Source organism: Patagioenas fasciata, chromosome 4 (assembly GCF_037038585.1).
Source record: "Patagioenas fasciata isolate bPatFas1 chromosome 4, bPatFas1.hap1, whole genome shotgun sequence".
In the NCBI taxonomy this organism is placed as follows: domain Eukaryota; kingdom Metazoa; phylum Chordata; class Aves; order Columbiformes; family Columbidae; genus Patagioenas; species Patagioenas fasciata.
In genome coordinates this window covers 72,376,133-72,398,548 of record NC_092523.1, presented here as the reverse complement: position 1 = coordinate 72,398,548, position 22,416 = coordinate 72,376,133, and the positions used below count along the sequence as shown (strand labels likewise).

The following is a 22,416-nucleotide window of genomic DNA, read 5'->3' as shown; positions in this document are numbered from 1 at the left end:
GCTGCAGATTTTTCTTGTGTTGGAAGTGCTTCCCTTCTGCAGCTGACTGGCAAGAGCATGTGAACAGTATATTGCAAAGCAGGGCTTCTTATACATTGACACTGTATGGGTAAAATGAAAGCTGGACGAATGCAATGTCTGGGTTAATTTAGGAATTGTTCTAGACAACATGTAGTGTTTTGAGCTCTCGACAACCAGTACAAACCAGAAAATGCTAAAATAACCCCTGTGCATCTATAAATAAAATTAATGTCTAATTTAGATTGTCTGAGCCCTGTTAGCCAGGAAAAACTTCTATCTGTGCACTGGATAATCTGTTTCCATGAAGACCCTGATGAAAAACTGATAGCCATTGGAAATCTCTGATTCCTTTAAAGCTATTTTCCTTATGTTACAGATGTAGTTATTTTAGGACATGGTTGCTATTTCTAGTTTATGTAGCAAGAGAAAACATCTTGCTTTTGAATCAATATTTAAAATGTTGACTAGCAAAATGAACTTTAATTTTACAGTAAGCATTTATGCAGCCCATAGTTGAGGAAGTTAGACTCTAAAATCTGACAAAGCTAAGGGTTCATCAGCTGAGGGCTGTGTTTTGAAACAGAATTGGTAATACAAAAGGCAACATACAGTAATGTTTTCCCCATCTTGTCTTCAGAGGCTTGTCAGTTTTCATGGTGATAAAAGTTACTTTCTTGGAAGGAAAAATTTATGATGGATTTTGGCATTTGTTTTGATGAAGTCTTCTGTATTCACAAGGAATGTATGTGAAGGCAGATACCTTGAACAGAACAAGTTTCAACTATTAGGTAGTTTTGGGGGGCTGCCAGCTCAAAGGCTTTTTAAAACTTTGGTCTGTTTGACTTTTGCTCTCATTTTGTTGGCTTCATTATAATTCGAGTAGTGTCTTTATTGCTTCAGTTACAGTGAGACAAAGCACTAGCTATTAATTACTCCCTTATTTAGTCCAAATAGAAAGCAGTGAACTCTCCCTGTAGTGCTAACTATAGACTGAAGTAGCACTGTAGTCATAATGAGGTCGACAGTATCACACGTTGATGTCACTCAGTAGGTTAATTCATTTTCATGAATTTATCTTCTATAAAGCAACATAAAGGGAGAGTTTTCATAGTCTGAAATAATTTTTTCCTTTTCAAACATCTACTTTATTTCTTTGTGATATTTTTAGGAAAATCTTTATCTTTCGGACTTGAGAATGCCATGCCCAGCTCTCTAATGTGCCCTTTCCCAAATCCTTCTTGAAAAGATGTTGGTCACGTGCACTTTTTACTTCCCCATGAGATTTATTCAGAGGAGAGAATTTGCAGCAACCTTAGACTGACATCTATTAGAGATATGGAGAAAAGGGTGTGACATTAGCAAAGACTATGATATTGCTTTTTAGTCTCAACTTCTGCTGTTGAGCACAGATGCCTTCTTAACTCTGTCAAAGCGCATAAGAGTTAGTATGATCATGTAGAATTACTCACAATAGCTTTGTCATTTTCTTTGTTTTCGTAATTTATGCTTTGCTTTTGGCCCATTAGTCTATATAGGCCTGTGAACACAGCATCAGTGGAAGAAACTTTGTAAAAGTACATTGCATTTAATGCTTCAAGAGAATGTCAAAACATTAAAAAAAAAAACCTAAATTTTTGACTTGTTTTATTTTTGTTGACTGTCATGATGTTTTTTCTGGCAGTTTCTTAAATGCCATTCTAACCTTGTATAGCGAAGGCAAGAGTAATTAGAAACTCAAATGTTTGCAAACCTTCCTGGAAAGTGTTGCGTCTCAACTTCCATCAGAGTCAATGGGAGTTATAAGGTGTCAACCTCTTAGTGTAAAGGAAAGAAGAGGATTAATTTTGTTAATATGCATCCTTGCATCGTAATATTCTCAAAGATCTTAAGTACTTAGTATCTTCAAACTGACATAAACTTCGGAAAAGTAAGAATTATTATATTAACAAGGGTTGTTTTCTTTAGTGCAAAGACCATTACATACAGAAGTAACACAAGCCAATGTTCACTTTTTTCTCGGTTCCTTCAAACACTTTATTTCCCCCATCAATACATTTTCTGTTTGGCTTATACTTCCCGCCAACTTTCACCAGTAGAAGGTGAGTAAAGCTTTCCAGGACTACTAGGTTACTGTCTGTACGTGTCACAGCTGAGCTTAGATGGGAGTGTCAGTGAAGCTGTAGTAACGCTAGACAACTGCTGGGGCTTATTTGGTCTTTTTAAGCTGACCTAAGGCAATACCACTATAGGTGAAACCTTGCCCTAGTGGTGTGATCATGCTTCCATGTCATGCTCTCCCTAGCACTGGCCAGGAGTGTGTGTGCAGCCTCATACTGAATGACTGAGGGACCTGACCTGCAGAAAGGTGGCTGGAGATAGAAATGAGCAGAGGAGAGGACAGGAGAAGCAGAAGCACTTCTGATAGCTTTGCTGACCTCACTGATATAAGATGTTCTTTGAACTATAGATTGATCTGCTGTTCTGCCAAGAAGTCTCCTTTCTGTGGGGTCGGTTTGCTTGGTGTAACAGGGTTCAGCAGAAATAGTATAAGCCATTATTGCTGTTGGATGTAACAGTGGTCTGGGTGATGTGCCAGAAGGAGTAAATAGCACAACAGGATTAGCGCCACACCAGGCAGCAGCTGAAGAACTTCCATTCCATGTAGGGACCCTTCCATAAGGCAAGTGGGTTCAAAGGCATGGACTTCCTTGGGTGATTTTCAGACAATAGTAGTGAGACAGTCCTACGGAAAAAACATGCCAGATATTCAGTTAACTTAGAAAAGAGTGGTGATTTCTAGGACTTTACAAGAAATCTGTGAGCTTTTGTGATGTGGTGAAAATATGTAGGGTGACACTATAATAAGCACTGTGAGCAGTAGTGGGGTGTGTGTGTGTGCATTGGTAGCACTCTACGGGGTATGAACTGCTGATGCCTCTAGCTCAGTGGTAAAAGAGAAAAAGAACTGAGGGAATGACGCTCTGCAGGAAAGCACTTGAAGAGCCAAGCTCGCAAAGCTTAGTATTGTGTTCTTTTATGAGAGTTAGAATTACAAATAAGCCTCTAAAAGAAAGGTAGCTATGGTATTCATATGCTTTGCGGGGAGGAGCAAGTCCCTATGCGGTACAGTTTTGCTTAGCAGACAACTAATTTCATCTCCCCCCACATACAACTTTTTGGTGGGCATGGGAGTGAAAAAGGGAAGTGTTAGAAACCTTTGTTGTTCTAAAATACAAGAATCCAGTTGACAGGAACGGAGGAGTTGCATTGATTAAATCTGAGCTTCCATAATCATAAGTAGCAGGGATCAGCAATGTGGGCTGGGAAATAATTACAGCATTGGTTCTGATTATGGAGGAACAAAGCTTGCTTTAAGGCTTCAGTCATGCTGGCCCTCAGCATTTAAAGTGTAGTGCTTGCTTTCTACTATTGCTTGCCCTGGATTACTTTATTTAAGCAATGACAGAATTTAAATGTCTAAAGTAGGAACTGTATTTAGGCTATAGTTTCTTTCTGTACCCTTTTTACTGGACCTCACTGTATTAATTTTGCTTATGTTTTAATTTTTAATAAATGAAAAGATCATATGTTGCAAAGAAACATAATCTATGCAACAATATTAGCTTTCAGCTGCTTAATGTGGTATCATTAGATATGTGTCTTAGAGTTACAAATACAGACATTTTAAGAGATTGCTACTGATTAAGAAGTGGGATGGGCCTTGCTTTCTCCAGACTTTGGCACTCAGTAAACTAAAAAGCTTGCCATCAACTTTTTGCATTCCGAGGCATTTGTGTGCAAATAATTTGTGGAGGTCATGTAATATTGCTGTTTGTGGAATTCAGTCTGCTCATCGAGAGTGAAAAAGGTTAATAACATGTCATAGCAATATGTCAGCTGTGTACAACTGCAAGGAGTCAAAGTTACTGTTCATACTTTCATAGAAAGTGTTGATGACTGAATCTGTGAGATTAGATATGAGAACAGGTCTTTGTTCTCAAACAAGACGACTGCTGTGTGTTTCCTCACAAAATACTGTTTCAAAGCTTTAAGCCACTGTAGGTAGTAATTATGGTTATTTAATACTCAGTTGTGCTTCAAAAACAAGAAAGATTAGAATTTTCTGAAATGTTTTCAACCTGCAAAAACTTTACTGACATGTACAGTGTTCCTCATCTTGATGATTATGGTCAACCTCAACACATAATTTTGGCTAAAGATATATCCCTGTTCCAGGGCACAGCACTACTGCCACCCCTGGACCCTGCAGCTCAGTAGTAAGAGTGTTCCTCTGGAACAAAGAAGATGTGGTTGCTGCTGCTTAACCCACATAATGGGATTTGAAACCACATTTCTCATTAACGTTTCCTAACTACCAGGCTGCACAAGGATATTCTTCTTGTGGCAGCATGTGAATGTATCTTTCCTTCAGTTCTTTTGCTTTTTTCATAGTTGCACTTCTGAATTTGACCACAAAATGTGCCTGTGCTGCTCATGTGAATGCAGAATTAGATGGAGTTACTCAGAAATGCATTTGGATTGCTGTGTCTGCGGCCGTTGGACCCGCTCCCATTAAATGCCTCCTGTAAAGTGCTAAGTGCTTTAAAATCCTACTGGGACTTACAGGCTTGAGCTCCCTCTGTGGATGGACAAAGAAAAGACCAGAAAGCTGCTTGTTTTTTTTTGTAATCTAAATAACTGCTTAGAGGCAAATAAAGTCATAGGAATTACACAGTGCTAAACTTGCTGCAAGTTACTCAGATACCTGAGTATTGCTTATGATGCCTGCAATATGGAAAACAGCAGAATGCTTCAGGGCAATAGCAGTATCTGTTGCTGTCACCTGCCTGATGTACTGTGAAAAATACCATAGGATTCTGAAATACAAGTTGGCAATTCAGTTAAAATAGACTGTCATGTTATATTTTTCCTTTGGGTAGAACAGGGATATTAGGAAGAGGAAGATTCAGTTTCCATGGCCAAAATTAATGAGACAAAGTATTCTATTCCCATTTAATATGAAAGGGATTTAGATGTTTACCTTCTTAGGCTGCCTTTTTTGAAACTCCTAGCACTTCATTAAATTTCTTTTCCTTTTTGAATGAGGTTACAAAACCTTGAAGTTTAGTGAAGACTTGCTCATCAGAAACCAGCAGATGTAATAAGTCAAGGATCAATGTAATTTGCAAACCATCTATAATCATATCTATCTATCTATATGTATACATATAATTGCGTATAGTCTAGTTGTGTTTTTGGTCTTCTGTCTGATACCAGTTATCCTGGTGGAAGGGAGGAGAGCCCAGGGTTCAGGAAAGCTACATCAGCCTGGAATAATCCTGATTCAATAAACATATCTTGTGTAAATTTAGCTAAGTCCTGTGATTTCTCTGTGATGGTAATACCTCAGTGTGGCTAGATAAGGTTACAGTAAATAGAAGGCAGATATGCACTCAAATTTTGAAATAATGGGCTCCATGGAAATACCCAAGGGAGTAGTCTAGGGAAATGTGAAGCTATCAGAAAGGAAGGAATCTTTTATGGATACTCACTGGATGAAAAATACAGCTTGTTTGGATGTCTTTGTTGCTATGAGAAAAATGTCATTGGAGAAGTTTGTCACACAGTGCCTTGGCTTAACTAGCCAAGTCCAAAATATCTGACTTATGTAGACAGACAGCTAAGAGATGTAATAGTATTCCAGCTAATAATCTTCTTATAGCAGAGTAAGGTAGGAATGTGTATCTTCAGAACTGATATTTGTAATTGATATGGCCCTTGTGCTTACAGAATGGACTCAATGCTCTGCACCTGGCGGCTAAAGAAGGCCATGTGGGACTGGTACAAGAATTATTGGAAAGGGGGTCAGCTGTGGATTCTGCCACTAAGGTAACTCATGCATGCCTGTAAGTTTATTCACAAAAGGAAAAATCAAATACATGGGAGAAATTTAGAGAAAAAAATAAAGTACAAAACAAGATAATATAAATACTTCACTGATACTGGAAATGTTTTCAGTTTTTCATTATTTCCAATGACGAGTCTCCATTACAGAGAGAGTGAATATAGCTAAAAATAGTAGATTTATTAAAAAATCTGTGAAAATTGGTAATTGCCTGTATCAAATCCAGAGCCTTTTCACTCAAGGACACAATGGAAAAAAACACCTGTGTGATAATTTGTTTTGGCTTCAGCCTTTTCGCAGACAAGCACATGCGTATGTCAAAAACATTGAATCAGTGTGTTATTTGTCTATGGATGGTACATTCCTTGTCATTGGCCAGATTTGTTGCTTTGAACAATGGAGTGTTTGACTCCTAGTGCCTAGGTTGTCTGGCTGTGCTTAGCCTTGGACTCAGTTATGACCACTGTGTTCCTGCAGCTCACTTTTTATTTTTTATTATGATTTCTGATGGACAGGCTCTGCATCAAAGTTCAACATTGATCCTCAGCTCAGAGAGCTTCTTGCTGAACTTGTGATTTCCATCATTGGTGGAAAGACGTTCCCTCTTTCAAAAATCTCTTTAAGTCACCCCTCAGTGAAGCTGTTAGTAGAACCACCTGGTTCTAGATAGGATTTGTGGGCTTGATCTGGATTTATGAACCTTGATTGTTTAATAGAGCCTTTTAAATATCACTGCCAGGAAGAGTGATTGGCCTGGAAAAAATACAAAGCTTTTACAAAAGCAGTGGCCTACGGCACTGCTGCTGTTTTGTGAGAGATGATTTTTATTGTGCAGTGCATCTCTTAAAGTTAATGCCTTTCAAAAATGCACATTTTAATTTTATGCCAATCAGAGAAAAGAAAAAAGGTTTATCTTCTGTGTTTAGAAGATTGATTTTTGTTACTTAACCGTCAGATCTTCCTTTTGGGTCTTGTACTGGGAAATCTCATTTTACATGTGGTTCACAGATTGAATTTCAGGAGTCCTAGACTTCAGCTACCTTCTACAGGGCATGATCTCTGGACCTGAATGCAAAAGACCTGTTAGTCCATACTAAACTTTACCTATAACTTTGTTTCATGCCCCAATCAGATGCCATAATTTAACTCAGAAATTATGTTAGGCTGTTAGGGTTACACAACCACTCAAATCTTTGTGGCTGCAACTACCAGTTCTGTCCCCTGTGATGTTTATGGGACATCGTGGAACTGCAATATAAAATTGTACTCAAAAAATGAATGTTATAAAGAACTGCTGGTTGAAATTATTCCTAATGAAGGGTAATGTCTTTCGTTTTTCCCTCCCTGCAACAGAAAGGGAATACAGCCCTGCACATCGCATCCTTAGCAGGACAAGCTGAAGTTGTCAAAGTTCTCGTTAAGGAAGGAGCCAATATTAATGCACAATCTCAGGTATGATGCTGTTTTCCCTTCTCTCTTCTAAAAGTTATTTGAACAAATTTGTAAGATAGATCTGAGATGTTAGGCAGTGATTCCAAACATCCAAGCCTGACAAATCAATCAAATTGAGGCTTACATAGCATTCACTGGTAAGTAGAATAAAAGTAAGTAAAAAAAAAATTGTCAGATTAATAATTTGATTAATGTTTTGTAAATGCTACCTTAACTATGGCAACTGTCTGTAGCTATGCAGAACTGAACAGATGGTATAGATGAGGACTTTATATGATAGAGAAACTGCGTCTTTCTGAAGAATCTAGTCAGCTTGTGACATTCACAGAAGTAAATCATCGAGCTAACTAACTGTTCAAATTGAGTCCTAGTGCGTCACTCAGTGACCAAAAATACCATTTTTGAAGTAATTGTACAAGCTAAGATGATGAGAAAAATAAGTCAAGCTTCAGGGTTAGATAAATTTGAATTAAATTTTCCTAGTACTTAGTGTCTATAGGCAAGATAGTGGCCCTTGCCTTAATCTTGTTGAGTTATATGAACAAAAGAGAGCAATCTGATTGAACAGTGCTGCTGGGAGCTACCTTGGTTCAAGAGAGTTTCAGGAAGCGTATCTGGGCCTCTGTGAGATGCTTTTCTCAATCCTGTTCTGTTGTGCATTCCCTGATCATCAGGAACACAGATGAGTTTGTAAAGTGTTTTCATATGTCAGAGTCCATCCTAAGTCTGGCTCGCTCCGCATCTTGCTTGCCCAGACCTGGCAGGGTTTTTTGCTGTTTGCTATTACAAATTTATGATGGACAGTGTAAAGTAAGTAGAAAGCAGATGAACGAATGGGTTTCTAAAATGAATCATTTTTTCTGTACCTTCATTACTTTTTAAGATGAGAGAGATATTGAAAAGATCTTTAAGCTGTCTGACTCCAAGATTTTTTAAAAATATTTTCTTTATTATGCTTTTTTGCCCCAAACTGACTGCTAAAGAGCTGTCTCAGAACAACTGATGGTCTGTTACTGCCCATGCTCTATTTCCATTAAAGACAAGAGTTGTCATAATTCCATTGCTCAAAAATGTAGCAAACTCCTTTCATAATGGCCTAACTGGATGATTTCTGCATACATTTTTCAGCCTTTCATGTGTATAAGAAGGAAAAGTGATGTCTTTAATGTTAGGACTTTGAGCATGGTAAGAGAAATAATTGTAAAAATGATACTTTCATGAAGCCTTATCCCTCCAAAAAGTCTTCATAAAGGCTTCTCTTTATGCTGGAAAAAGAAATGACATTTCTAAATTAAAAAAAAAAAAACAAACAACACTTGCTATAATTGGAAATTGTTTTCACAGGTATTATTTTATACATTCTTCTAGTTTTGAACACACTTATTTCTAGCACTGGATGTTTTGTGTAACATACACAGACCTGTTAACAGGCATTTGCTACTTGAATTAATTTAATTCATCTGATGAATGACATTTTTTCCCCACTGCTGCTCACTGGTTGCCTCCAGAGAGGGCAAATTCAAACTGCTGTCATATCTATGCCCTGGATTTGTGCCGCGTTATCTTAATTAAGTCCCATTGACTTGAACTGGAGAGCAAGTCCTTAACGCAGCGTGATCCAGCTGCAGGGGCCTTTTGTTTGCATCTTTCTGGTCTGTTGCACTCTTCGAGAAGAGGTAGATAAGAGCTGCTGGAGCATATGAGGTTTGGGTGGCCGGATTGCTCCTCGATCAGGCAGCAGCTGCTGCTGCCGTGGAGGGTGCGAGGGGCCGGCATGGGGAGCAGCAGGTTATGGAGCTCCTGGTTTCTGTGTTAAGCCTTCCTGGCCTGGTGTTCCTGGCTCTGCTTGCTTCCAGAGCAGCCCAACTTTCAGAGGCTCTTGCTGCTGCTGCTGCTGAGGGGGAGGTTGCACTGGAAGGTGTCCCTTGGTTGGGACTGCTCAGTCACACAGTTTCCAGGTCGCAGCGCCGTCGGTAGCACAACAGTAAACATCTGCACGTAGAGGAAGAGGCAGATGACCTGGATCCGTCGTCTTTTTGGTAAACATTGAATGCACTTGGGTAACGTCTACTGATATTCAGCATGTTGAATAGTATTTGTGTGTGGGCATTCACACACACATTGCTGTGTAGCTAGTGGTTTGAATAAGAATGAACACGTTGCCTCTATGATGGGTGAAAAGGATGTATTTTTTTTAGTTGGAGCTCTGAACAGACTCCTAAGAATTTGGGTCTAATACTGATTTGCCAGAGGCTTGAATAGAATGAGGGTAATGAATGCCGTGTTCCTACTCAAGATTGCCTTGACATACTCAAGAATCACATGTGTCATAGACAACAAATAAATTAGCAAAAAGAAAAAAGAGTAGAGAAACATCAACTTCAAAATTAATAAAGGATAGGTAGGCACTTGATTTATGATAACAGGTCAAGAAGTATTCAAGCAAACCTAATGACAGCTGGTCAAAAAAGAAAAATATGGAGTTACATAGAAAAGGGAAAAGAGAATAAGCAGATTATGCTTGAATACTCAAATACTAAAGTTTTTTTCAGGGAATATTTCAGTGATGAAAAGATTAAGAGAAAAAAATCGTATCAAGAAGGAGCTTAATTGAGAATGTCAGAAATGAACAAAAATACAAATTAAAGGTAAAAATGAATTTAAAAAGTGAGAAATTATTACTGAAATGGTCAGATTTTTTTTCTTATGTTTTCTCTCAATTCCATTTTTTAAAAATACATTATGCATTGTCACTGTTAAGTCTTTTAGGAACAGTTGTTGGTATTGAGGGTATATTACATCCTCTCCTTGATATCTCTGTTATTTCACACTTTATTTTTTTTTAGGCCCCTGCTAAATGCCATTTGATGGTAGAGATTTAATGCCACTGAAGTTGCTTGAGTTGCTCCATAACTTCCTCTTTGAAGAACTTGGTATCTGTTAAGGTTATTGTCATTTCCAGTGATGACAATTTGCCATAGTGACAAAATTTCTTCACTGATGATAAACTGATAGATAAAAGACCATTTTCAACACCAACTTGTTAAATATACTGTTTTTCCTTTCTTTTTCACCATTAAAGTGCATAAAACCACCGGCCTTTATCAAAACTTACCACAAGTGACATCTGAAACACCACACTGATTTCCCAGTTTCTTGCAACAAGAAAATAACAGAATAATCTTAGAAAATGCTATTAAAAACTTTGCAGCCACTGAGATTACAAACCTCATATGTGTTATCTGAGACAGTTATGCATTCAGGACTTCGATTTTATGGATTTTGTTTTTCTATTGTATTACTTTGCCCTTCAGTTTCATGTTGGCCTTCAGAGCTGTTATTTTGTTCATCTTCCTCTTTTTAAAAGTCTATTCCTTTTGAGTTAATATGTCGTCACTGCTATTTTTAGAAAAGTAATTTCTGTTTTGATAGAAAGCCTAATTGCACAGTGATTACTAATTGAATGACTTCACTTTCACCTGCATGCATATCATTTGAGAGCTGACATCTTCCTTGAGTATGTTTCAGGCAAATGCTGAAATGAGATCAAACCCAGAAATGGCCAGGGAGATCTGGAAGTTGCTGGTCCTTTTTGGCACACCTCCATCTAGAATTTGGCAAGTGTGTGATTATTTGGCTCAATTAGAATTGCCTTTTGCTACCAGTATTGTTGGAGAAAATATATAATGAATATCTATAAAACGTTCACTTGGTTGACTCTGCTCATGGTTCAATGAGCAGATCTAGATATGCGTCATCAAGTCAAAATCAATTTCTGCAATTTCTCTTCTTGATTTGACCATGGTTTTTGGTCACATATAGATCTGACTAAGCTGTACTCATTGATAATATAAAAGCTTGTCTGGGGACTGAATGACACCAACTATAATGTCAAGTGGGTAACAAATCTACTGGGGTTGGTCCAGGCTGTTCCTTTGAGCTTTCATTACATTTTTTGCAGAGGAAGGTCATCCCATGGAATGATGTGATCCTTTGCAATATGTGTTCACTTGTGTGGGTGATCCTCTAGGTACTTCTGAATTTCAGTGAGGAATTCAGAAAAAGTCCTCAGGAGCCATTGAAATGTTTCATTATGCAGAACCATGGAAGTGGCATTGGCCACTTCTCTGTTTTCACCTCTCCCTACCGCTGTCCCTTTCTCCATCACATACTGTCACTGAGCCCAGTGATATCCTCCTTTCACAGCTGGATCATTTCGTTACCTCAAACTATTTTGAGTTGTTGCTTGTGTAGTAGAACATTATTATTTTTTTAATTCTTGCTCTCAATGAGTGTCTACTTTTGTGACATGTTAGGAATTTTATGCCATTTCTTGATCTTTTTTGCCTGGTGGCAGAGACATCACCAGATTTAGTCAGTCCAGCCCTTCCCTTCGATAAATGACCTTTTGTTTCTGTTGCTTTCTCCTAAAGTCAGATCGTATCATCTGACTCCTGTGTAGGCATCAGAGATATCTAATAACTAGAATATTAGCTTGCCAAATGTGATGATACTCCTACTGCAGTAATCTTGATCACTGAGTCTACCTGTAGACTGTCACCTGTAGCAATTATGCTGAGCTATTCTGACCACGCATACCTTATGGAATAGATACATCCTGACTTTCGTCCATTCCAAACAAGGTCAAAAAAAGTTATCCTAGTTCAAAGAGTTGCACCTTACAGTATGAGGTGGTTTCACAAATGTCAAGTGACTGAGGTAAAGAGAGCTGAAAAGTAAAATGCAAAATGAGAGAATATTCACTCTGTTCAGTAACTGCAAGGGAACTACCATATCCTAGAGTTACCTAGGAAAGAAATTATTCCCTTCAATTTTAAAATTTCTGCAACTGAGTTTAGAACAGAATGTGTTCCCCATTAGCTGCTAAGGTGGTGCTTTGAGCACCGCATCACTTAGGGGCCTTCACAAAAGGAGGAGCTACCTTTTAATCATCAGATTATTTAAAGTGACCCAGATACAGAAAGCAAGGATTAGATAAATCAGTCCTCCCCCAAGCTGATCTTGTTATTTAAAAGCCCTCTGGTTTCCTTTCCTCTATATCCTTCTCTAAGCTCATTGCAAACACATTAGCCAAGAAATATTTTTGTTTAAATTTGCCCCCATTATGGTTACCACTTCCTACTTCAATGCATAGGAGATGCTACTGTGATTGCTAGAGTGTTCTTACCCAGGCTATTCAACAGATTAAAGCAATCCTTAGAGCAGCACAAAATTTCTGGCCTCAATATACTATACCCAAAAACGAGTGGTAAGAGAGCTTGTTGAATGTCCGTATTCTGTGTTACCACCAAAGCAAAGGGAGGATTTGGATGATTCTCAGAGAAGTGATCAGCTTGACTCTCTCAGGATGCCCTGGGATTTGCTTTACCAGAGATTGGTCTCCCTGTGGTTTGTAAAGATAATCTTACCTTCAGAATGGACCAGATTTTGCAGAGTATTTGCTACTCCATTATGACAAATGGTTTTAATTCCACCAACTGGGCTTCCTGAATTTATATCAGTATATTTAGAGAGACGGATTTTTAACTGTTCTATATCAAGAGGAGACATTTAGGTGCTGTTCATCATTGCTAATGTAATAAAGGATCAGGCCCATTATCTCTTCACTGGAGAGGGGAAAAAAAAATGAAGAAATGTCTTCTGGAAGATTATATGGATTTTGAGAGTTGTAAACAAAAGTAATACATTAAGAGCAATGAAAGAACAGATATACTTATCCTCCATTAAGCTAGTCCAAAGTTCAGCTGCCTGTCTCTTACAGTGATTATCAGTTGATGACAAACAACCCTTATTCCTGATCTTGAAGGATGATCTCCGGCACCATGGAAGCGGAGTTGAGCAGGATGCCTGTGCACGTGAGACTGCAGTGGTGCTTACAGATATACACAGAATTACAGGATAACAGAGAGAGAACATAATATAATGATTGTTGATATTAGAGCATTCATGTGGGGCTTTTCCATTTTGCCAAATAAGTAATATAGTTAAAGGAAAAATAACCCCATGAGGATGCCCAGAAGAAGCAGCGTGGTGATCTGAAAGTACGGTTGACTTTCTCTCAAAAGCTGTTCTTGAGGATCAGAAGCTCTTAAAGAACAAAGGAGTGTACTGAGCCTGTTTAATATGTGTCTGTCAGATCCAAGCTGCAGCCATAAAATAACTGGAAGTGTCAGGATCTCAACCAAGACTGAGAAGAAACTGAAAATATTTACAACATAGATCTTAGCCTATTTTGCTAACTTAGAATCTCTGTTAAAGTGCTTTGAAAGGATCTAATACCAATGGTGCAGGTTAGAACTTGAAAAAGTATCATTAAAAAAAAAAAAAAAGTGGTTATTTTCAGCTAATAATGTGATACAGAGGTGACCTATAGTATTTATTTTTAAAATGCAGAAACTTTGGAAGCCTGTAATAAACTAACCCACCAGCTGGAAGGTAAGGGTTCACCAGACCAACATGCCACATTTCACCCTGCTGTAAAGGCACAGTCTACGGTGATAAGAACCAGGCAGTGGAAATGTTATCTGCACATGTTTATGAGAGCATAGGTATAACTGAGTCACAGCCAAATAAATACAAACATTTTACTTATAACTTTAGTGCAATATTGTCCTCCTTCCAGCTCTGAACCATAACCATAAAATAAATTGCTGTTTTCAGTACTGCTTTTATTTTGCCATGTCTGGAAGGCAAACCTCAAATGCTGTTTTGGATGACTGCTCAGCATTCAAATGTGGGACCTCTGGCCCGGCTAAGCTTTTGGGCCCTAACCCATGCCCAGTATCAAGGTTATATTTTATTGCGCCTGACTAAGCTATTCTCTTCCCATTATTCTCCATCAACTCAGTTTCTATTACAGGGTGTCTTTTTGTAAAAATGACATTTTCAAAGCACAGAACGTCTTGATTTCTGCCTGGCTTTGTTTCTGGCTGTGTTGTTGCTTTGGTGTTCTTGCGGAGAAAATGGTGATATTTGAAGCTGCTAAAATAGAATGTTTGTACTCTTTACATTTGGCATATGAGCTAGAAGGTGACTTACAGTAAAATATACTTCCCAGAAAAGGGATTCTTGTAATGATGAGGCAACAGGTGTCATATACCTAATGCTGCTGTTGTTCTGTGTGATCTCTCATGAATGAATTTACTGAGTTCATCACAAACCCAGACAAAATCATTTATCCATTGGCTTTGTGATTATTCCAATGGTTTAAGTATAGAGCGGAAAACACTGTTATCTCACTAGCAAATTAGTGAGACAGCTGAAAGGGTGGTAGTATTTTCTGTGTAGACTTCTGTGTCACTACATTATTTTTATTTTATTTATGACAAATTAGTTTTATAATCTGTCATCTCAAACATGTAAATACTCTTTTATTGTGATTTTGTTTGTTTGTTTTGTTTAATTGTTTGATGCAGTAAAATAGAATCACCAGCCTCCCTAAATCCAGTAATTCCAGTCTTCTTCCTAAATGCTGTCTCAGCTTTAATCTTTTCAGTCTATGGGGCCCTGCAGGCCTCAGCATCTGCTCTGTATAATGATTGTAAGGATTGTCACCTAAATGATTAGCTAAACCTTACTGGGAATTCTACAGTAGGTCAGGATCTGGTAGCGCTCTCATTCCCTTACAGATGTGCCACATCACATGGAATAATTTTATGCTGACAAATGGTTACATCTGATCTGTGTGTCATCTTTTTTACTAGCACTTGCTATCATTGTTATAAAATGAAAAGATACTCTAAGAAAATGAATATATGCTAAAGTGTGCTCATTTTGAAGCACAGAGGAAAGAGTCTAATCAGAAAATATAAGGTGCTCATATCAATACCAGAAATCCCCAGGATTTAATTTATCTGTTTGTGGATGTATCCAGAAGATGTTTGCACTGAATGTCCCTTTCTTATAATGTGGATTCAGGGCAGGAGAACAAGGGGGAACAGAGCGCGCTTTCCTCCCGAGTCTCTCTTAGCTTCAGCCAGATGTGAAGCTGAAGGAAATAACTTCTCTCAGAACAAGGAAAGAACCTTAAATGGAATTACACTTATCAGAGGCATAATCTGTTTTTTGCACTGGTGTTGGTTCAGCGCTTCTTATACTTGAATTAGAATCAATCTCCCTGCTAGGGTCTCAAGGAGAACATATAGACAAATATCAGATTGTCTTCTGAGTATTGCAATGGTACATTTTACAGAAATAGATCTTCTTATGATAAATCATTTAAAGATAAAATCAGGCAGTGTGCAGGTATTAACATGTCACATCTTGGCAGCGTGGATCTGAATGCTTGATAGACATTCTAGGCTCACTGGAGAAAATCATGCAGTAGTTTTCTGGGCATTTTAGTTGTTTTCAACTTGTAAAAGCCTGCTAAAATACATCAGTTTAAATATAGTTCTGTTTTTGGGAAAAACAAACACACACCCCTTTCCTCCCCCAAACACACAAAACCCTCATAAAAACCAAAACAAATACCCCCCCACAAAAAAACCCACCCAAAACACAATAACAACAAAACAACCCAGATCTTTTTTCTAAAAAAATATATATATAGTATTATATGGTTAATCAATTTTTAGAGTACCAGTTCTGACAGTAAACATGTTATTTCTAATCCTCTTTAGTCACAAATGTAATAAAGGGTAGTTTCCTTCCATCCACTTTTGCATTCTCAAGTTCATGTTCCTTAACCTGTCAGCTGAGCAAGATGGGCTCTTGAATCAAATATTTTCAATCTTTCTTTGGAGTGACCCACTTTCCCTTGGCTGTATGGCAAAGTGAGACTCCTTAGACACCTTAAATTTGGCAACTTAAAATTAAATGGTGTGAATTTCCCTTCACAGATTTGACAATTGCATATTTGCTTGAATATAAATATAGATGCACTAGTCCAAATATTTCTGAGATTTTTTTCTTGAAAATAATATGAATTTATATGATTGATTTATGGAAAATGTATTTTAATGGAAAAGAAAAAGGAATGTGAATAATTGGTAAAGTTACCACTATATAAAACTTTCAGATTTTGGTGTGAGCTAACAAAAAATAGTTTTAGAATTTAAAATAGGTACCTCGATCTATCCTTAATTCACCCTTTTAGGCAGAGAATCTCTTCTGCTAAGATAAAATCCTCTTATGAAGAGTTTATTTTTAGACTGACTGAAAATAATGATCTGAGCATAATGCACAACAAAGTTCCCAGAAATGTGATATTGTTGATTCTATCAAGCTGTATGGTCTTAATTTAACTCATGGTGTTGCATTTGTTTGTAGCTCTTGTGTATCATTGATTAGAATTAATTAATTGCTTGGATTGTTAGAGGATTTTTCACAGAATCAGAGAATGGTTGGAGTTGAAAGGGACCTCTGGAGGTCGTCTTGTCTGACCCCTCTGCTCAAGTAGGGCCACCTAGAGCAGGTTGCCCATGGCCATGTCCAGCTGACTTCTGAATGTCTCCAAGGATGAGACTCCACAGCCTCCCTGGGCAACCTGTGTCAGTGCTCAGTCACCCTCACAGTCAAAAAAAGTGTTTCCTGATGTTCTGAGGGAACCTCCCATGTTTCAGTTTGTGCCCATTGCCTCTGGTCCTTTTTCTTCCCTGCGTAACATTCTCCTATTTGAGAAACCACTCCCTTTGCTGGAGTGGTTATTTCCCCTCCTGTGGAGTTTACTGGAGACTGAGATAAAGGAAACAGTGAAGGTGGAGTTACCTTCTTGTAATTGCTAATGTGAGATGCAGATGTCACTGATAAGGCTGGTATCTGTGGAAGAGTGGGGAAAATGGGAACATTATTGTATGTCACTGAATAAAGACTTAAATCAGCAACTTACAATTTTTGTTGAGGCTGAGCAGTATTCTGAAGAGTAGAAAAATCCTGAAACAGTTATTGAATTTAAAGGCTCCAGAAATGATTGTAATCTTACTGTGTAAAATCCTGTATTAACATATGACCATAAATCAGAAGATTGAATAATCTATGTGAGCTGTTTAATGAGTAATCCAAGATTGTCTCACCCTTGTTTCATCCTTTATGCCAGTATCTGTTCCTTTTTGGGGCTGGTTCAAATTCTCACAAGGGCAGAAAAAGGCACAGGAAGGGGTAGGTAGAGCGGTTTCACAAAGGCTTTTCTCACATTAGGTTACATGCTGGGTCCTATGAAGGAAACCCTAGGGCAACCCAAAGGAAACTGAGCTTTTACACAGGCAATATTTTGTGCAAATAATGTTCTCTGACTGTTGCTTGATAAGTGCAGTTGCAGAGCTAAAGGTTACAGAAAAAGCTAAACTAATTTGGTTTTCATTTGTGACCTTGAGTAAATAAAATTTTCCTTTTCTTGATATGAAGCAAAATTGCGTGGAAAACCTCACCAAAATGCCAAACCAGAAACACAGGCAGTAAGCTGGAGAGACAAAGAAGGCAACTGGTCTGGGTCAGGCAATCTGCTGATTGTGTTGACCTTCTCACTGGTAATTACATCTTGAAGAGTAAGTAGGAATGAGCATTTGCTGTATGTAAACAATTGCATTAGATATCAGCTGTCTCATCTTCCCTGGTAATCTCAGTGATCTCCTAATACAGTCTTAAACAGTTCCTGGAGGCTGTTAAAATAAAATAGAAATGTTCATCTGGGTTTACGTTAATCATTTCATCACGATACATGTTGCTAAACTGTCATGCGTTGCTTTAAAAGAGGCAAACTGAGGGAAGAGATAATGTATCTCTTTTCGCTCTTTCTCTGATCAGTATGACTATAAATATATATATATGGTATATAGGTACTATAGATATAGAGACTCACAAGGAAACATCTTCACGGACAAGCGTGGGTAGGCTCCTCATTCACATGCCCTGGCTACTGATCAGAGGTTGGAAGGTGTGTGCTTCTGGTCAGTTTGTACTGCATGCAAAGAGTGTGGTTCCTTGAAAGCCTTCTATAAAATAAAGCTACACCAACACTGTTTGTGTGATTTTTCTGAATGGTCTAATAATCCCTCTGCTTCTTCAGACTGTGTTCTTCATTAGGGCTTGGGCAAAATTTAATGATACAAATTCTGAGTCATATGAAGACTCGCCAATTTGCATTAATAGCTTTAGGAATCATTGAGAGCTACTAATTTTCTCAAATTAGCAAGTAAATCAGTGAATGTAGTAGAAAGAATGGAGTATGAAATACACTCTATTTATTTAGCATTAATTTCTCATTATAACTTTATATTATAGCAGTAAACATCTTGCAGTATACATTTTTGAGGATAATGAAATCTGAGTACTCTGTCCTCACTATAAATGCTCTGATGAAATCATTGTTTGAAAGTGAATGTTATGTAGTATTACAAAATTAATTTCTATTTTTCAGATGATGCACAAAATCTAAACATAAGTACACAGCTGGGCTTTCAGAAAAAGCAGAATAAAGTGTATTTCTCCTTTTCCAGGTCACATTTATGTACCACAATCAGTATTTTTACTTTTGTTCTGGACTGTGTTTATACAATATGGGATCATAAACTGAAGGAAAAATTATTGAAATACAGATTACCCACCCCTGGCCCAATAAATCGTCTGTATCCCATTCTACAACTGAAAGGAGGAGGGGAGAGGTCAGTCGTCTTTGCAATATGTCCATGGAGGATCATTAACCACAATGTCGTTGATTCAGTAGGAAACACTTTGGGGTAGTGAAACAGAAGTTTAGGGAAAGCAGGTTTTCTTCAGTTTGCAGAGATCTGGGATCTTGAGCTTTGGAGTTTCTCTAGCAGAAGAACAGAGACACTAAAGTATCAGCATATAGTTCTTTGAAACTAAAATGAGCAACTGGAAAGGGGATTTTAGGTTAAAAAACTAAAGCAAACAAAGGGAAGGATATGGTTTTGTTATGATCATTTCCACTTAACTGCAGGACTGGCTGAGAAAGACCAAACCTTGCTGTATAGGAGACAGACAGACAGACACATCATAGAAGCTGTGCAGGATGGGAGGAGGTGTGGGAGTCCTGGGGTCCAGTGGACAAATGCAAAAGAAGGGTTCCAGCAGAGCCAGCAGGTCATCCCACTGGGCAGAGCTCTGCCAAGGAGCGGTAATACTGAGAATCCTAAAATAGGAGTTTTCTGGCCAAGAGCCGGAAATATTGAGGTCAGGAATATTGCGATTAGAAGTTCTGAAACCATCTCTTCACTGAGAAAGCAAACTTCACCCTGCCAGAGGAAAAAGTCAAGCTTGATCATGCTGGAGGGAGAAACTAAAAATGCCTGGTCTAGGCAGTTTTGCACATAGACCTCAGCATGCTGTTGCAGTTTCTAAAATAAAGCAGATTTTAAAGAAAACATATACCATAATTTTAAACCATAAATAAAACCTGAAGAAAAAGAAAGGATTGTGATTTTATGTGCAAGATTTTCCTTATCCCCAATTGCTGCAGTTTTAGGTATGGTTATGGCACATGAGAAAGATATCCTTGATATAATGGGCACTCTTCTGGATCCTTGTGTGGAAAAGCATTTAGTACTTCATATATGTGTTGTTTATGATCTCCTAATCCAGGATTTATTGTCCTCATCCTCTTCCAGAACTAAGCACAGGAGTTGATTTTAAAAAAAATCTTCAAAGCTTTTAAGCAAATTGATTTACTCTGACTTGAAAATTCTTATATTCCCCAATTTTGTATTAGTCTGTATGATCCTCATGTTCACCCATGAAATATCCAATGCTAGAATGATTTTACAAATGGCACATATTGCCATTTAAAAAAATGCTACACTAGACTTTAATATTAACATCCTGATGAGGTGGGTGGAAAATCACTATTAGCTATACCTAACAGGTTGACATTTTGTTCCTTTCCAGAGTAGGAAAGAAAACTGAAATAGCGAGCCAGCTTTGTTACCTGCAGTTTTCTCTGTGCTATTCCATCCAAGTGCGGTCAAAACCAAACCAATCTGTTAATAATTCCCATTGCCAGCTCAGTCCCTCTACTTGGCAATGCCCTGCCTATCTGCATCTTCCTAAGTTACAAGCTGAACAGCGTTCCTTCATTTGACATGGTGATGAGACCTCTGATCTGCCCCCTATTAAAGAGCTGCCCGAGGAGCAGCCGGGAGAGCAGCACACACCCCAACTCGTGGCCTCCTGGCCCTGACATGGAAGTAGAAGAGCCTGGCTTGTTTGCTTCATTTGTGCATCTAATTTGCTGCCTGCTTTTAGCAATGATTTGTGTGGAGGGAAGCGGCTCATCAAAATGCAGTGCAGGCTGACCTTACTGTTAAAAAGCTTTCCTTGATGTCTAACCTGGATTTTTTCCTGCAACCCTTGTAAACTGTGCACTTTCCTATTTGTTTAAGTCACTATGAACATGTAGAACAGGCCTTTCCCCTTTTCTTTGAAAACTGTTATCTTGTTTTCCTTCAGTTTTCCCTTTCTACATGGAGCAACACCAATTACTAGTGTTTTCTCAAATAAAAATAGCTTGCCTAGGGAGATATATTTTTGGTTTTATGCCAAATTGGTGCCTGTCTTTTTACTGAAGAATGCTCTCATTGACCAGTGGCCCTCTGGTAGACCCCTGGGACCTTTTCTGGATTCTTCTTTTCTAACTCATCATTACCTGTTCGCACAGTTTGTTTGTCATCCCATAGTGTAGGTACTTGTATTTGTCCTTACTAAATTACATTTCCAACCCTTTCCTCCAGGATAACAGAAGCCTTTCACATCATGGTTCTGTTGTATGGTTGTCCTTGCAGATTATCTTATTCATACTGTCTGTGACTGTAATAAGAGCACTTGGGTCCATCCTTCAAGTCATTACTGACAATATTGGATAATACCTGCCAAAGACAGGCCCCTGTGCAAAACCACTCAAAATACATCCCACAGTTTTGACATGGAGCTGCTGTTAACTGTGTTCTGGGTGCAATTTTTTGATTATATGTCCCAAGATTGTTGATAAAAGTGCCAGAATATTTTGCAAAGCAATATTAAAAGGCTGCAACATATATGACATACCCAATATAGATGGCATGTGTCGTCTTGAGCAATCTTCTACATTTGTAAGTGCAGAGGGATGTTGTGAAGACATCAGTTCTACAATCAAGTTTGCTAGAAAGAATAATATTGGCTTCTCTGAAACAAGGTTCTTGGTTATCACAGTATTTGCTTTTTTTCTTATTGTGTCCGTAAATACTTAAGCTTATAACTTATTGTCATAGCACACAAGATTAAAAAAATTGCATGTTTGAAGTCTGGTTTATGGTTTACGTTCTAGCTAAGAGTGTCATTCAAAGACAGAAGAATGTTTCCAGAAGTATAGATCATTATGTCCTCTGATGTTACATGATAATCTACAGAATATTCAAGAATGTTCTAAGGTCTTTTTAACAATCCTAAAAACTTTCACAAGACAGTTATTAATCAGGCAGACAGTTCACTTCTATGCCTTTCTTTCATAAGGATTTTGTAGCTAATGAATTAAAGTTGTTTCCATTAAAGTATTCTAATGAGAGAAAGGACTTACGTTTCTAATGAATTTGCCTGTAGTTTGTAGCTCTTCTTTGAGGACAGGCTAAGAGAGCTGGGGTTGTTCAGCCTGGAGAAGGTTCTGGGGAGACCTTGTTGTGTCCTTTCTGTACTTAAAAGTAAGAAAGAGTGGGACAGACTTTTTAGTGGGGCCTGTAGTGATAGGCCAAGGGGTAATGGTTTTAAGCTAAAAGAGGGGAGAATCAGCCTAGATACAAGGAAGACGTTGTTTACAGTGATGGTGGTGAAACACTGGAACAGGTTGACCAGAGAGGCGGGGGATGCCCAATCCCTGGAAACATTCAAGACCAGGCTGGACGGGTCTCTGAGCAACCCGAAGTTGAAGATGTCCCTGCTCATGGCAGGGGGTTGGACCAGATGACCTTTGAAGGTCCCTTCCAACCCAAACCATACTATGATTCTATGATTATCCAGAACAGATTCTTTTAAGGACTCTAGGACATCTACACTAATGTTTATAATTAAAGTATAGATGAACTTACATTATA

At 38.2% G+C, this 22,416-nt stretch overlaps 1 protein-coding gene across 50 annotated transcripts in view; it reads left to right on the top strand.

Moving 5' to 3' along the window:
* The window catches only part of ANK2 (ankyrin 2), a 366,844-nt gene that overhangs the window by 216,657 nt on the left and 127,771 nt on the right, over positions 1-22,416 (top strand). For all 50 annotated transcript variants that reach the window (XM_071808135.1, XM_071808142.1, XM_071808141.1 and 47 more), the window contains 2 exons: positions 5,812-5,910; positions 7,280-7,378. In XM_071808135.1, the coding sequence (XP_071664236.1) occupies positions 5,812-5,910; positions 7,280-7,378 (198 nt within the window). The remainder of the gene's footprint in view (positions 1-5,811; positions 5,911-7,279; positions 7,379-22,416) is intronic.